Below are 14,756 nucleotides of genomic sequence, written 5' to 3' on the forward strand. Positions count from 1 at the left end.
AAGCCATGTCCTCAGTTTCATACATCTTTTAAAATGTATCAGCAGTGATGGTTGAACAGATGCAATTGCAGCTTCCACAGGAGGGTTTCAAAAGGTTGTTGAGGATCTTAACTAGTCATCACCCTCATTCTTCAGATAAGAAAACACACCTGAAACTTTAAGGACATTATTAAAGTCATGTGGGGATGGAGACTCCAGAGTCCCATTATTTAAACACCATTTGGCAGCCCCCCCATAAACAGGAGAAATACAGATAAAGCCATGAAGTCAAACCTCACACAGGATTCAGGCAAAATTCCTTATTTCCCCTTCAGAATCCTGTTAAACTATAATTTTAACACACCTAAATCCTCAAGTACGTCCCAATGTCCAGCCTTACACACTTGATGCACAACATGCAAAACTGCAAGATATGAGCTCAAACCTAAATTGAACCAAACCAGCAATACTTTCTTATGTGCATTGACCCACTGGCTTGTGTACCACTGAATTCTACAAATCCTGACAGCAACCACAGAAAGGTAAATCCCAGTGACAGACAAGTAAACCAGTAAATAAGTCCTTGCTGGAATGGGACAAAAGCATGTCCCAGTAATCAGAGATTATCTTTAGAGCAGCCTTGCAAAATAATCATGACTGGGTAACAACTCCAAGACAGAAAGTTCTTGCTTGTTTTTAGGTTCAGAGATTGGTCTCTTGTAAAAACTATCCAGCTAAAAGGAATAGGTAACCCCTGATGGGTGGAAATTTTCCAGCCTCTTTCAAAAATTCCTAGTCCCAAGTAGTCCTAAATTCCTCCTACATTGAATCTACCTTCAATCACTGACAACATATAACTGATACTCAGAGTAGAAAGGTCCACAGAGCTCCTGTTCCAGCCAGTCCCACCAACCCTTGGCCCACCAAAACCTTTCCAGATTCCTGCAACAATCTTCAGATCTACAGTGAAAGACCAAACCCCCCAACTCCAATGAGCCACAGGGAGAGGAGAGCAAAGCATTGCCAGTGTCCCCATGGCAGCAAGGAATTTCTTCAATAAAAATGGCAGGAAGGGAGGGCATAAAAACAATTCCTGCCAATCTGATCCAAAACTACCTACTGGCCTTAAATCCAGAAGCTGGTTTAGCCCTGAGGTTGTAAGTAAAGGACATTGAGTGCTGACAAGAATTTAATTCTGTGAAGAGCCCCAATACATTTGGAAAATATCCTGCCAATCTCCACAGCTTCTGCAGAAAGCAAACTTTATCAAGGTGGGAAAAAACCCTTCCTAGCTCTGCAAGGCAAACTGCAAGAGCCCTGAATCAGGATCATACAGATTAAATACAACACAAACAATGATTTGGGAACCCCTCACTTCACTGTACATACCCGTTTCCAGGTATATACCAATATACAGGTTCCATAGATCCATATCATAAGCAATTTCCTATCTTTAGCACCTCTCCTGTTTAGCTGCATAATCCCCTCCACCAGATTATTAGTCAGCTTTCTTAAAAAATAATCTATGGCTTTGGCACTGAAGAGCTGGTAAAGGTGTACATAAAACACTGCATTCATGGAAGCTTCCAAAGTTGCATCTTCTCAGCCTAAATTGTTTTTCAATCTGTTGGGTTTTTTTAAAGACATATATATATATTTTTAGATATTTATATACTTAGATAAATATATGTTTTATATATACGTACATTTTTATTAATGTATATATTAAGTATATATATTTATCTTTGAGTGATCAAGCTGATCTGACCCTGAAGCTGGTCCTGTTTTAAGGGGTGTTTGAACCAGATCATCTTCAGAAGTCCCTTCCAACTAAACTTATTTTGTCATTCTAATTAAGTAAGTATTCATTTAGAGACATCTGCATATAGACCATATGTTTTTTGAGAAAAGGTCCATTAAGGAAATTAATATAAGAAAAGCAATGTAAGGTATCTATTGAGATAGCTGCTTTAGTATCTCCCTGGTGAACTGAAGTCACTCTGAGGTGGTGCTCAGGTACTGCCCTGGCTCCCAAAGGACCAGGAGCTTGAGATGTCTCAGCAGGGAAGGCCTGAAGGTCCCTGCTGCCCAACCAGTGCTCGAATTCAGAGCAGGCTCTCACATAACAGAACCAAAACAGCAGCTAAAATTTACCTACTGCAGCAACTCACAGGGATTCAGGTTATCACCAGGCTCAAAAGGAAGCTCTAGGAGACCTTCTAGGTAAGGACCTCCCGAGAGCTGGAATCAGTGATGATGTGGCAGCTGAAGCAGTAGGAGACCCCCGAAGCACTGGTTTCTAAATGTGATTCATAGAGCAGAGGGCTGGAGCACCTCCCCAGCACCGTCCCCCCGGGATCCCTCCCCAGGCGGAGATGCTGCAGGAGCCACCGGCATCTCCAGCGGAGCTCCAGACTGTTGCCCTCTGCTGGTACACGACCCCTTCCCACACTCCCGCCTGCCACAAGCCAGCAAAACCGGGCTTTAGACATGCACTTTCCTCTAGTCTTTCAAATAAACCACCACTCCTATAAAAATAGTAGTTTTATTCCAACAGCTTCATAATAACCACCTTTAGAGTAAAAACCCCTGGTCATCTTCACCCTCCCAGCTGTGCTTTCTGGGCCCTGAGCTGTTCTACTGTTTACCCTACACAGCAGGAACCCACCAGCTGAAAACATCCTTCCTGCTGCTCCTCTGACTCTTCCCTGTAGCATAAGCCACGGATGTCACCCACAGTCACCTGTGTCAGAGGCACAGACTTCCTGCCCTGCAGTCACATTATGTATTTATCAGAAACCTGCAGGAAGGTTTCAGATAGATTTTATCGTTTAGAATTGAGCGCTCAAAAGGAAAAAAAAATAACATTCAGGAAGAAAGCTGTAAAAACAACTGTTGTGGGTGCTGGAGCAAAGGCAAAGGCTGGTATTCAGATGCCTAAATATCAGCAAGTCTCTCTGCCTCTCCTCAGAGTCCATCTATCTACTGAAGTTCTCACCACAGGCTGAACACGTGGACTTGAGAAAAAGTTTAGGCTATGGTCCAAAAAGTGGGATTTTTTTTTCCCCAAAATTTTTTGCATAAGATATCATTTTAACGTGATTCTTCGACTTTAAAATATAACCCTTAATGCTTCCACTATTCCCTTCTGTAATAAGGGGAAATTGCCCATATGCTTCATGAAGATGTATGGCTTAATTAATATTTGTATACTGTAACTCAGACAGACCAGCATAAACAAACCTATTCTCATTCAGGATCTCCCAACCATAACCCAAGTCTCCTTACTATTAGTCCCTGTACACTCATTGCCTCGCTCTCTTCCTGAAATCTTTTAAAATACTTGATTTCTTGTTCTTTGCAAAAGCCAAGAAACAGAGTCCACCACCCTTGTATCGTAACATAACATGCTGCAACACCAACACAAATGGACATCATGCAGCTGTCACACACAAAAATTAAGGCAAGATTGTTTCTGCAGGCACATTATTTTACCTGAACAGCAAAAGCTGTCTCAGGCAGCATGTCTTTCTCACCGGTAACAGATTGTCCTTCATTATCCTGCTTGGTATTTTCTGGACAAACCCCTTTTTCTGTCCAACCTCCATAGCATATTCAGAGTGGGAACTGTATTTAAAGGGCTCAGCTCGGGTTCCTGTTCACTTACTGGACTTTTGTGGTGTGCTTTTCAGGGCTCAGCTTTCCCATCCTCTCTTCTCCTATTCAGGCAGAAGAGCACCCTGTAAGGGAGAAAGAAAACACTTTGAGAAGGCATCAGAGAGCATGTGGCATCAGCTCATTGCAACTCTTTTGGAATAGAGCAGCACCAGGAATAAAACAAGCCCAGCTCCTCCTTCCCAAGGCGATGTTTCTCAACTCCCTCTCATCTGACTCCCCAGTATACCAAAAACAAGAGCTCCCCATTGCCACCAGCTACCCACAAACCCACGGTAACATTTCCAAAACACATGTAGTGCTGATTCATCACCAAGCTCGTGCCTCAAAGAAGTTGTGAAAGTCAGATTGATGCTGCAGAGTGGAAGCCCAGATTCGAGCTGGTGCTGGGTGAGGAAAAGCAAACTCCCGTAACAGCATCTGAATGATGTAATTAGAGAAAAATAATTTGCCTGCTTTTAAGACTGTAGGAAATAACAGACAGGTGGGCTTAAGGGAAAGGCACAGCGATGCACACCAGGTCATTGACTGCATGAGCTGGAACTCCTTGTGCTCCTGGGGATCTCTCTTTTCCGGGATACATCTCCATGTAGAAAGCTGGCACTCCTCTTGCAGAACGCACTTTGCTAAACACCTTATGCAAGAGGCATCAGCAATTACAACTACAACCACCCTGCAGTCATCTCAGGAGAAAAATCCTGAATTTGCCACCAGGACCCAAAGGAGCTCTCTCCAGTAAAGGGAGCATCATTATTCCAGCAGTGGTGGAAAGAAAACAAACAAGCCCAAATGAAGTCCCACAGTGAAGGACTTTGGCCAAATTTGTTACCCAGTAAACTTAACAGATTACTAAAACCTGAAGAGGTACTAGATAACCACAAGGAGAGAACTGGGAATTTAGCTTTAGAGATCTTTCACAACACTGCCACAGGAACAGCCAACGAGCTCGAAACCAGAGGACATCCCTACTGAGGAGGGAGGGGACCTGGAGAATGAAATAGGGGTAAACTCTTTCAAAACACAGCTGATAGTGCTGTGTTTGTACACAATAAGCAGGTAAGCACAGCCTCCTCCCAGGGCTGTGCCCTGCCCATGCTGCAGTTTGCTCATCAGGGTGTGTGGTTGGGAGAGGAGGCTTCCCACCGGAGCTGTGTCAGTGTGCAGCAAAGAAAACAAGATCATTGATCCACAGAGAACAAGTAAAAAGCACGGGAACTTCCAGTCCCAAACACTACTCGTGCATTTTAAACAGCATTGCTTTAATCCAAATCTGTGCTAGAAACAGGGACAGGACTCCTGACCTTTCTTCTTCCCAGTCAGTGCCTGCAGTGACTACACTCATCCTTCCTTCCCCCGGGGGTTTTGTAGAAAGCAAATTTTCTTACAGAATAGAAAAAAATCCATTGTAAAGCTATAGAAAGCAACAAAAGTTACAGAAATGACAGAAGAGACTGAGATGATATTCATCTTTTATATTGACTAGATTACAGCCTAACAGCATGTTTTCAGATGTGTAGCTTTGCCTGTCTTTCACTTCAACAAGCATTCCCAGGAGAGCAGGGCTTCTGTGAGACAAACCAGTTGGCAATTCCATGGTACAAAGTAGCATTTGAACAAATAAAGTATTTTCAGATTTGTCAGCTCGTTCTGCTTCTAAGGAATTTTTCTGCAATGTTAATCAGCGATTTGCACTTTGATGGTGGTGAGCAAATGTGCATCTTGACACATTTCCAGCCAGAAACGTAATCCCTTTCTAAACTGGCATCAATTCCTTACTGCATTACTCATGAAAAGAGATATTTTTAGTAGTTTGATGAATATAATATGTACCAAAATTGCACATGGCTCAACATAGTCCAATTCTTTTTTTTTTTTTTTGGAAGAGCTGTTCTTTCCAGATCTGTGTCTTTTCCATTTGCGAAAGCATTTGGGAATGAAACTGCACACATCATGCTAAGAGGGTCAATATCCAGATGCCTCAGACAGATGGCATTATTAGTCTGCCTGGGCTTGACATCTAGTTTTCAAAGTTAAGGAGCTTTGGTTACTTGGATGGCTGACAATCTGAGAATAGCCCATGCTCTAAGCCCGGCGTTTACTGTAACAGCAACAGGCAACACTGCAGCTTTGCCTAAACAGACTTTGAGCAAATAAAGTTACACCAAGATTAACCACACTGAGAACACACTTTAAAAAATACTGTTTAGGATTCCTACTGGCAAACTACTAAGGCCAAACTATGGACAGAGAACTGGACTTAAATTTTATTTTTTATGCTGGCTGGTGTTGTTTTTTTTTTTGTTACAGCCTAGACCTGAACTATTCCATCTTTTTAGCTGTTCAGTCTATTCAGTATATAGAGCTACAGGAAATAGAAAAATCTGAAGAATGTCTCTTCTGCACTGAACTACAGCTTTATAGCCCTTGTTCTTTCAGTGTTCCCACTGCCCATTTTCCCAGCAAGATGTTTTTAAGGGGGAATATAGATATGATTAAAACACTCTGAGAACCGTACAAACAAGAGATATCAGTTCAAAAAGTTCTATTCCCTCCCATTTATATATAACAGAAATTGATGAGAGTTTTGGGAGCAGAGAAGGTAAAAAGACTAGGATTTGTCAAAGGAACATCAAGGAGGAAAGCACCCAAACTCCATCAGCCCCTTTACAAGTCTTAGCTACAGAGGTAAATGATAGAAAATTCCTAGGGAAAAATACAGAGAGACTTTCACCCTGTTATGAGAAATACACACCTGACACTCATCAACAGTAATACTTACATTACAGCACAAAGAAATACTCATTAAGGTAAGTGGAAGTAGAGGTAATGCCTGTGTGTACACATAGACATGCTAGAAATAATAGAGTGGTAATGCTTCAATAGATCTAAAAAATGCCTATCAACAAAAGCAAATAGTGCTTGTCCAGGCTGGCTCAGATGTCCCTGTGGTGTGCTTGCATCGTGAAATACATTTTCAAGTGAAGCAGGGATACAATTGTTTTATTCATTCAAGAAATACAAAAATAACAAGCAGAAAACTCATCCTTAGCGGATGCATACATCAGATCACAGAATCAGTTATGCAAAACATGTTAAATAACTCACTGTTTTGTAAACCACACCTCTGGCTAAGGTGAAAGACTGAAATTTTGGGTGTTACACTTTCAGCCACCTAATATTAATCCAAGGTATTATGCACAGACAGTTTGGAAAACGTACTGAAAATGCCTTCTTCCTAAGAGCTCTGAAAGTAAAGGTCTGGAACAATGTAAACCACAGAAATGTGGTACCAACTGTTGATTATGTGATAAACACTAATCCATAATATCTACAACAGGACAAGCAATGCTAATCTAAAGGCTTGGCTAAGCTGCCTTCTATCAGAAAACCAACCCTCTCCCAGACTGTCGGAGTAAAACCCCGTTCTCACAACACACACCGTGTTCTGTTCACTGTGTGCACATCAGAGGGGTGTCCTTCAGGTTATTTCTTAGACACCAATTAACAATTTAAGCCAAGCTTTTGCATTTTAGAATGAACATTCTGAGGCACATGGAAAAAAGCAGCTGCTCTATTTTCAGACTTGAATGGGAGGTTGGGGTCCTCAGCACCATTCCAGCTCAGACCCTTTCCAGCAGGAGAAGGAATGCCATTATTTTGGGACAATAGTATCAGCTGACAGGGCGGAATAATAAACCAGTGTTCCGATCTACACCATCCACTTAGGTCTTTCAATGCTAAGTGATAGCAAAATTTGCTTTATAGAAGGGATCCAAGTTGGAGGGAAGGTAGGAGCAAAGCACACCATAAAGCATTTGAGAACTTTAACATTTTTAGATATCTTAAATATTTCTGCTTCACAGGTCGTTAAGTACATCTGCAAGAAGTACCTGACAGAGTTCAGGCACCTCCTGTCAGTGCCCAGCTCTGCACACCCCAAACTCCTACAGGTCTGGGCTCCTGTGAGTGCAGCCGAGAGACCCAGAGCCAGCACTGGAGCCTGAACTGCAGCTGCACCACTCGCAATTATTGCAACACCCAACACAAACCCGAAAGCTTGCTCAGCTCTGGAGGGCAGGGACTGTCCACCCAAGCACACTAGAGAGCCTGCAGGGCAAGACACAGCTTTTATTTTGCAAGTCTGTCACTGCTGTCAGTGACCCACAGAGATTTGCTGCCACTGAAGCTGTTTCAGCCAACACTTACCACTGTTCTAAACCAGCTTTTCATCACCTACTGTAAAACAAACACGTAGGAGGTACTTCCATCAACTTGTGCAAGTATCATTATATTATGTATACAGGTGTTTCAGAATGTTTCCTTTTAATGCAGTAGAAGCCAGTATTATAAAAGGGTGAGTTAGGCTAATTTTATTAGCCAAATAAAACGTACAAGTCATACAAGAAGCAGAATCAAGAACAAATTATACTTTAGAGTAGACATGAACACCCATTGCTATTAAAAAACTACATGTACATCACAACACAGTCTGAAAAGTTTGGTTTGGGGAATTTCTTTTTGGTCATGCAGATTACAAAAATAAAAAGAACTTCTGTGCTTTAAGAAAACTACTACGCTTTTACTTTATTAAATGCTAAAAGTAAACCAGTTGCTCTCACTATTCTATTTCTCACAGGTGACACCAGCACAGTCCAGTATTCAGTTCTGAACAGAAGGCCATTAAATTACTGAGATATTTTCAGACACAGGAACTTCAGAACTCAACTACAAACTAAGGGACAGCAAACTAAAGTTACTTTATTTCTATCTCTGTGACCACCCTAAAGCAACTGTGAAATCACAAACTTTTACATGCCAGCTATAACACCTCATGTCATCTCAGTTCTTCCCACACACCTCTGTGAAGACAAATCCACCCAGGGGGCAGAAAATATTATTAAATACCTTTAAATAAATAAGCAAGGCTTTATCAACAAATCTGATTACTAGGAACTGTACTAGAAACAGCTCTGTATTCAAAGGTAAGTCACTGTGTCTTTAATGCTACCCAATACAGATTTGCATCTTTCTATACCCCATGGTACATCCCAGCACTGCTGCCCCAAGTGCTGACATGAGCCTCTCCAACATCACCTGCAGTGTCAGAAGAATTTCTTGCTCCAGAGAGACCAGAGGTCAGGGCAGAGCAAATGCTACTTAAGACACCACAAAACACTGTTAAACAGGTGACAGTCTTTTCAGGGAGAGACAAGGCAGCACACTCCCCAATACAGGTGCAATTTCTGGGATCAACTCTTTAGCAGACACGAGTCCTACAAGGACTATTGCACAGAGATAACCAAACAGCGCATTTCAGTACAAGGGTTCCCAAACTGTCAGATTTCACACACAAAGTCACTTTTTTTTAAAAACCTACTTGTTTCTAGTATCAACATATTCTGCCACGGCAGGTAACATATGAAAAGACCATAAAGCTGTAGTTGGTGCACAAACCTTTACCTTCCCGAGTCAAATGACAAGCCACATCACGACAGTGAATTTAACCATTTCTCTCCGAACTAGGCTGGTCCTTGATAAGGTTAAGGCAACTCACCACTGCGAGGGACTAAATCATACACCCCAAACCAGACATAACCTAGAACTCAGTAGCTCATTTCAGCTACAAACAGGAGAGCTGTGCTTCAAGTGAAGTTCAAGGATGACTGTAACATGGTTGTAAAGTGCAAAGGTACAGTAAGAACTTCAAGCTGAAATAAAACCACCTGAAGCTGTGCGCTGACAAGAGCTGGCACTTGCAGTGTTTTACAAATAGTTCTCTGAAACTACTTTGATTTACAACATATCAATGATGCTGGTTCACAACAGAGGCTAACAAGCTCTTGAGACAAAAATTACAATATAGTTGCAAACGGCAAGTTATTTGGAAACTATTTATAAAAGCTAAGCCAAGCCAAAGGAACCGGTCTCGCTCTAAGAGACATAAATTACCACAATCAAGAGGAAACTCAGCTCTTGGTTTAAATCCTAATGATACCAAAAGGTTGTCCTGTTTATTTAAGCACAAGTGATTAAGTTGATGCAGTTTCACTTCTAATAGCAACAGAAACTCATTTCAATTAAAATCAGCACCAGGTTAGATTGACATCAAACAGCAACAGTACCTTGAAAGTTCATGCGAAATCCTTCAGCCCAGAAGCACAAAGCCCTAGACACTTAACTTCCCACTGGGATCAGTGGGAATTATATGCCTAATATCTTGCATATCTGGAGCAAAGCAAAAAGCAGGTTTTACGATGCAGTCCCATGAAGCATCAGCATAAAGGACTAAGTGCTTAGAAACCTGAAGTCAAAACAACTTTGTACTTTTGAAATCCATGCCCCGTATCATATATACTCTCACTCAAGCATATAAGGAATTCAAATCTTTTATTTGATATCCATAAACCCATAAACGTTGCTATTCTATATTTCTATGCAGGAAGGCAGTTTTCCCCTAAAACATTATGCTTTTTAATAAACAACAAACTTTTAATTCTATTGCGTGAAAGGGCTACAAATATACATTAGTTAATCAAGCAGACTACACAGATATTTTTGCTTTACAACTGGCACCTATATTGCTGGTACACTTGCTGGCTCAGTTCTCAGAGCACTTTGCCCATGGAGTTTAGGTTACCACTTTCTGAAATATGGGCAACTGCAATTATTATTAAAAAAATTACGTGCTGAGGCAGGTATTGCAAATCCATTCCTTTTTTTTTGTTTCCCAGTCAGTACTCACAGAGCCCATCTGTATTCACAGTGCAGATGTCATTGCACTCTACACCAATCTGGTGGCATAAAATAATGTTCAAAAGTCTGGTACAATTGTTAGCAAACCGGTTTTGCTCCCGTTTTAAGGAAGCCCACAGCACGGAGCTGCCATCCCGACAGTAGATGGAGCTGCGAGAATTCGCCGGGAAGTTTAAGGAAGGACAATAGTTCCGAATGAAAAAGTCTGTTAACCCGGTACTATGAAAACAAGTACGTGTTAAATAGAAGGGACAAATGTCGACCCTTTCCTGGAAGGAATCACACACAGACAAACCCATAAGAGGACTTGAAAACTAAGCAATTGGAAATTCTGAACATTTTATATGAATGAAGCACATGCTTAACACAAACTATTTCTTCAAAACTACACAGTACATACGTTGATGGAAAAATCCTATAGAAAAAAATTGACCAACCATGTCAGCACGTCAAACTGCCTAGTACAAGATGGTGGATGCACACGAACTAAGTGAGAACGAGAATTTAAAAAACAGACCACATCCACGGATTAGTACTTCAAAAATTTCTCTGTCAAGTGTTTCAAAGCCACTAGCAAAAAAGTCAGTTAGGACCTTTACCGGCAACAAAATATTTACTCTAAGTACATAGAGATTTTTAAAGCAGAAGAACACTTGCTTCAAACCTAGAAAAGCCTGAAAACCGTACGGAATTGATCCTAGGAAAAAAAATTAGACGTGTAAAGGTCAATGAACACAATGATTTATTTAAAAAATAAAAAACGTAAAAACCATTTGTTTTCCTCCTTTACAGAAATGTTAAAGTCAGTCATGGGATCCGAGTAGCTTTTGTAGAAAAAAACGTAGTAGCCAGGTATCGAGTCCTTACAACAAAGGAAATTCCCCCCCTATCCCTCCCCAGTTTTTACTCCAGATCAGCAAGACATTTCCCACCCCGCACCCCCCCCAAAAAACAAATTAAAACAAGACAATTTTCGTTGCTAGTATAAAAACGACCAAGGTCCAAGTAATAATAAAAAAATAGAGTCCATCAATGACTGTAACACAAAGTATGTGTATGTGGGGCCCAGTCCATCTTCAGAGAGAACGAAGTGGCACAGGCAGCAGAGGCGACCCTCAGGGGGCATTTAGGAGCCGCTCCCACAGCAGGGAGGCATTTAAAAGGAGCTGCCGTTCGGCGGGTGAGGGGAGAAACCATTGAGAAGCTGCCCCGTATCGAAGGGAGGGCTCTCCACGCCTCCCTCCTCAACGGGTATGGGCACTCCAAGCTCAGAACGAGCCGCCCCCGTAGCCTCCCCCACCGTAACCTCCTCTGTACGGTCCACTGTTACTGCGGCCCCCCCAGTTGCCGCCCCCTCCTCCACCTCCTCCGCCGCTCTTCATGGGGCCGTAGGAGGACTGGTGCTGGCTGTAGCTGCCGAACCCGCCGTACCCGTTGCCGTAGTCGCCGCCGCCCCCTCCGCCGCCGCCTCCGTAGGACCCGCCGCCGTAGGAGCCGTACCCGCCGCCTCCGCCCCCGCCGTAGCCGCCGTAGCTGTTGTAGCCGCCGCCCCCTTTGGAGAGCCCGTTGTGATCCCGGTTGCCGGAGCCGCCGCCGCCCCGGCCCCTTCCTCCTCCTCCTCCTCTGCCTCCCCGCGAAGGCCTGGAGGAGCCGCCGCCGCCCCCGCCCGCCTGGATGTCCTCCTTGGGCACGGCTTTCTTGACCTCCACGCGGTGGCCCTGGATCGGGTGGAACTTGACCACGGCCGCCTTGTCGGCGGCGTCGTGGTTCTGGAAGTAGACGAAGCCGAAGCCGCGCTTTTTCCCGCTCTGCTTGTCGGCGATGATCTCGGCCTTCTCCACGGGGCCGAACTGGCTGAAGTGCTGCACCAGGTCCCCTTCACCCACGTCCCCCTTCAGGCCGCCCACGAAGAGCTTCTTCACCTTGGCGTGCGCGCCGGGCTTGGCCGAGTCCTCCCGGGACACGGCCCGCTTCAGCTCCACCGCGTTCCCGTCCACCGCGTGGGGGGACGCGGCCATGGCGGCGTCCGCCTCCTCCACCGCCGAGTAGGTGACGAAGCCGAAGCAGCGGGAGCGCTTGGTCTGCGGGTTGAGCACGACCACGCAGTCGGTGAGGGTGCCGTAGGCCGCGAAGTGCTCCCGTAGCCCGGCCTCCGTGGTCTGCACGTTCAGCCCGCCGATGAACAGCTTGCACAGCTGCGAGTTCTCCATGCTGCCGCCGCCGCTGCTGCCGCCGCCGCCGCCGCGCCTGGGCCTGGCCCCGAGACTCCTCCTCCTGTTCGGGGGCAGCAGCTCCGGAGGTTTTTTCCCCCCTTGCTCCGTCTTGCCGCCTCTTCCCCCCGCCGCGAGCAGCGCGACCTCAGGGCTGCGGCGGCCGCCGGCGGTGGGTCCCTGGGCGCGGCGCGGCGCCTCCGCTCCCGCCTCAGCGGCCCGGCAGCGCAGTCGGGGCCTCCCCGGTGCCGCCGCTCCCGCGGAAAGGCGGGCGGGGGTGGGGGCGAGCACAGGGCGCGCACAAAATGGCGGCGGCGGCTTCTCGGGAGCGCGGCCGGCGACTGGTGCCCACACAAAGGGGCCGCCGGGAGCCCCGCCCCCCGCGCACGCCCCGTGCTCCGCCGCGGCCAATGGGGGCGCGCCGCCAGCGCCGCCAGCCACTCAGCTTTAAGGGGGCGGAGCGGTGGGCGCGACGGACGCGCGCGGCGGCCAATCAGAGGGCGCGACCGCCGCCACGGCTCCGGGGGGGTGCGCCGGTTGAAGGACGGGGCGGTCGGCCAATGGGGGACGCGGGACGCGCTCGGCGCGCGCCGAGCGGAGGGGCGGGGCGATGCGCCGGGCCCGCGGCCAATCGGGGCGCGCGCTGCGGGACGGCGCGCGCTCCCTCCGCGGGCGGCCCCGCCCCGCGGCGCGCGGGGGGTCGCGCGGGAGCGTTTGAACGCGGGGACCGTTGGGAGCCCTGAGGGGGGATCCGCTCGGCCCCTCACGGAGCCCCGGGCGGGGCAGGGGGGCGGGCACCGCCGGGGTCACCCCAGAGCACATCGCGCAGCACGGCTTCCTCGCGGTTCTGGGGAGATCCCATACCGTCTCTGGGCAGTCTGTGCGCGGTCACTGCACGGAAAGGTTCTGCCTCATGTTCAGGTGGCCCTTTTCTGTGCGTCAGTTTCTGCCCGTCGTCTCGCGTCCCGTTGCTCGGCACCCCCGAGCAGAGCCTGGTCTCTCCTCCTAAGACCCCCCTTTGGACACCGACAGTCCCGGACCCGCGGGCACAGCCCCGCCGGGCTCTGCTGTCCCTCTGTGTGTCCCTCGCCTCCCTCTCAGGGCATCGCCAACTGCGAGTTCCTCACTCCCCTCCTCTGGGGTTTACCCGCTCCGGTCCGTCCACTTCCCATTTGCTCCCTCTTAGCGGTGGCTCTTCCCACCGTTGTGTCCATCCATCCCTTTTCAACACACTCCCGGTCTGTTTTCTCAGAAGGACATTGAGGGGTCGGAGCGTGTCCCGGGAAGGGAACAGAGCTGGGGAAGGGGCTGGAGCACCAGGAGCAGCTGAGGGAGCGGGGGGGGTCATCCTGGAGAAAAGGAGGCTCAGGGGGGACCTTCTGGCTCTGCAACTCCCTGACAGGAGGGGGGAGCTGGGAGGGGTCGGGCTCTGCTCCCAGGGAACAAGGGACAGGAGAGGGAACGGCCTCCAGCTCTGCCAGGGAAGAGTGAGATTGGATATCAGGAAAAAATTCTTCACAGAAAAGACTGTCCAGCCCTGGCACAGCTGCCCAGGAAAGTGGTGGAGTCACCGTCCCTGGAGAGATTTAACAGAGGTGTGGATGTGGCACCTCGGGACATGGGTTAGTGGTGGCCTTGGCAGCGCTGGGGGAACGGTGGGACTCGATGAGCTCGGAAGGCTTTTCCAACCTGAACGACTCTGTGATTCCTTCTCACTCACTTTTCCAGCTGTTTCCTCCCCCGTTTCCCAGTCCTCTTTCCAACTCTATCACTGCCTCCTCATCCTTAAATCTCTGAAAAGGAGGTATTTTCTCAGAGAAATAACTAGAGTTCAAGGGTATGTGAGCCCTATGAAATGACTAATAGTGAGATCAATTTCCTTTCCCTTTTTTTCTTTTTTTTTTCTTTAATAGTACCTTAAACATTGCCAGCATGAAGACTGCAGCACAAATGTAGTGAATTTTTCACCAGAGATACGATTTTTTTTTTTTTTTTTTTTTTGGTCTTACAGCCACTGGGGTTTATGTTAAAAATTACACAGGAACTAAGAATGGCTTTTGCGGTGAAATGTTCTTTCCTTGAAGGTCAGTTCACAGTGTGGTTCAATTCACCCACCGTTACAGTTTTGCACTGGGCACC

At 46.7% G+C, this 14,756-nt stretch overlaps 1 protein-coding gene across 1 annotated transcript; it reads right to left on the reverse strand.

Moving 5' to 3' along the window:
• Window positions 1–10,024: 10,024 nt before the first annotated feature.
• HNRNPA0 (heterogeneous nuclear ribonucleoprotein A0) lies at window positions 10,025–12,968 on the reverse strand. The gene has a single exon (XM_039382396.1). The coding sequence runs from the start codon at window positions 12,615–12,617 to the stop codon at window positions 11,676–11,678; it is 942 nt and encodes a 313-aa protein (XP_039238330.1). The 5' UTR covers window positions 12,618–12,968; the 3' UTR covers window positions 10,025–11,675.
• Between the last annotated feature and the right edge of the window lie 1,788 nt (window positions 12,969–14,756).

The sequence above is a fragment of the Pipra filicauda genome, unplaced genomic scaffold (genome assembly GCF_003945595.2).
Source record: "Pipra filicauda isolate LSUMZ 115617 unplaced genomic scaffold, ASM394559v2 scaffold267_size1258537_pilon, whole genome shotgun sequence".
Taxonomy (NCBI): domain Eukaryota; kingdom Metazoa; phylum Chordata; class Aves; order Passeriformes; family Pipridae; genus Pipra; species Pipra filicauda.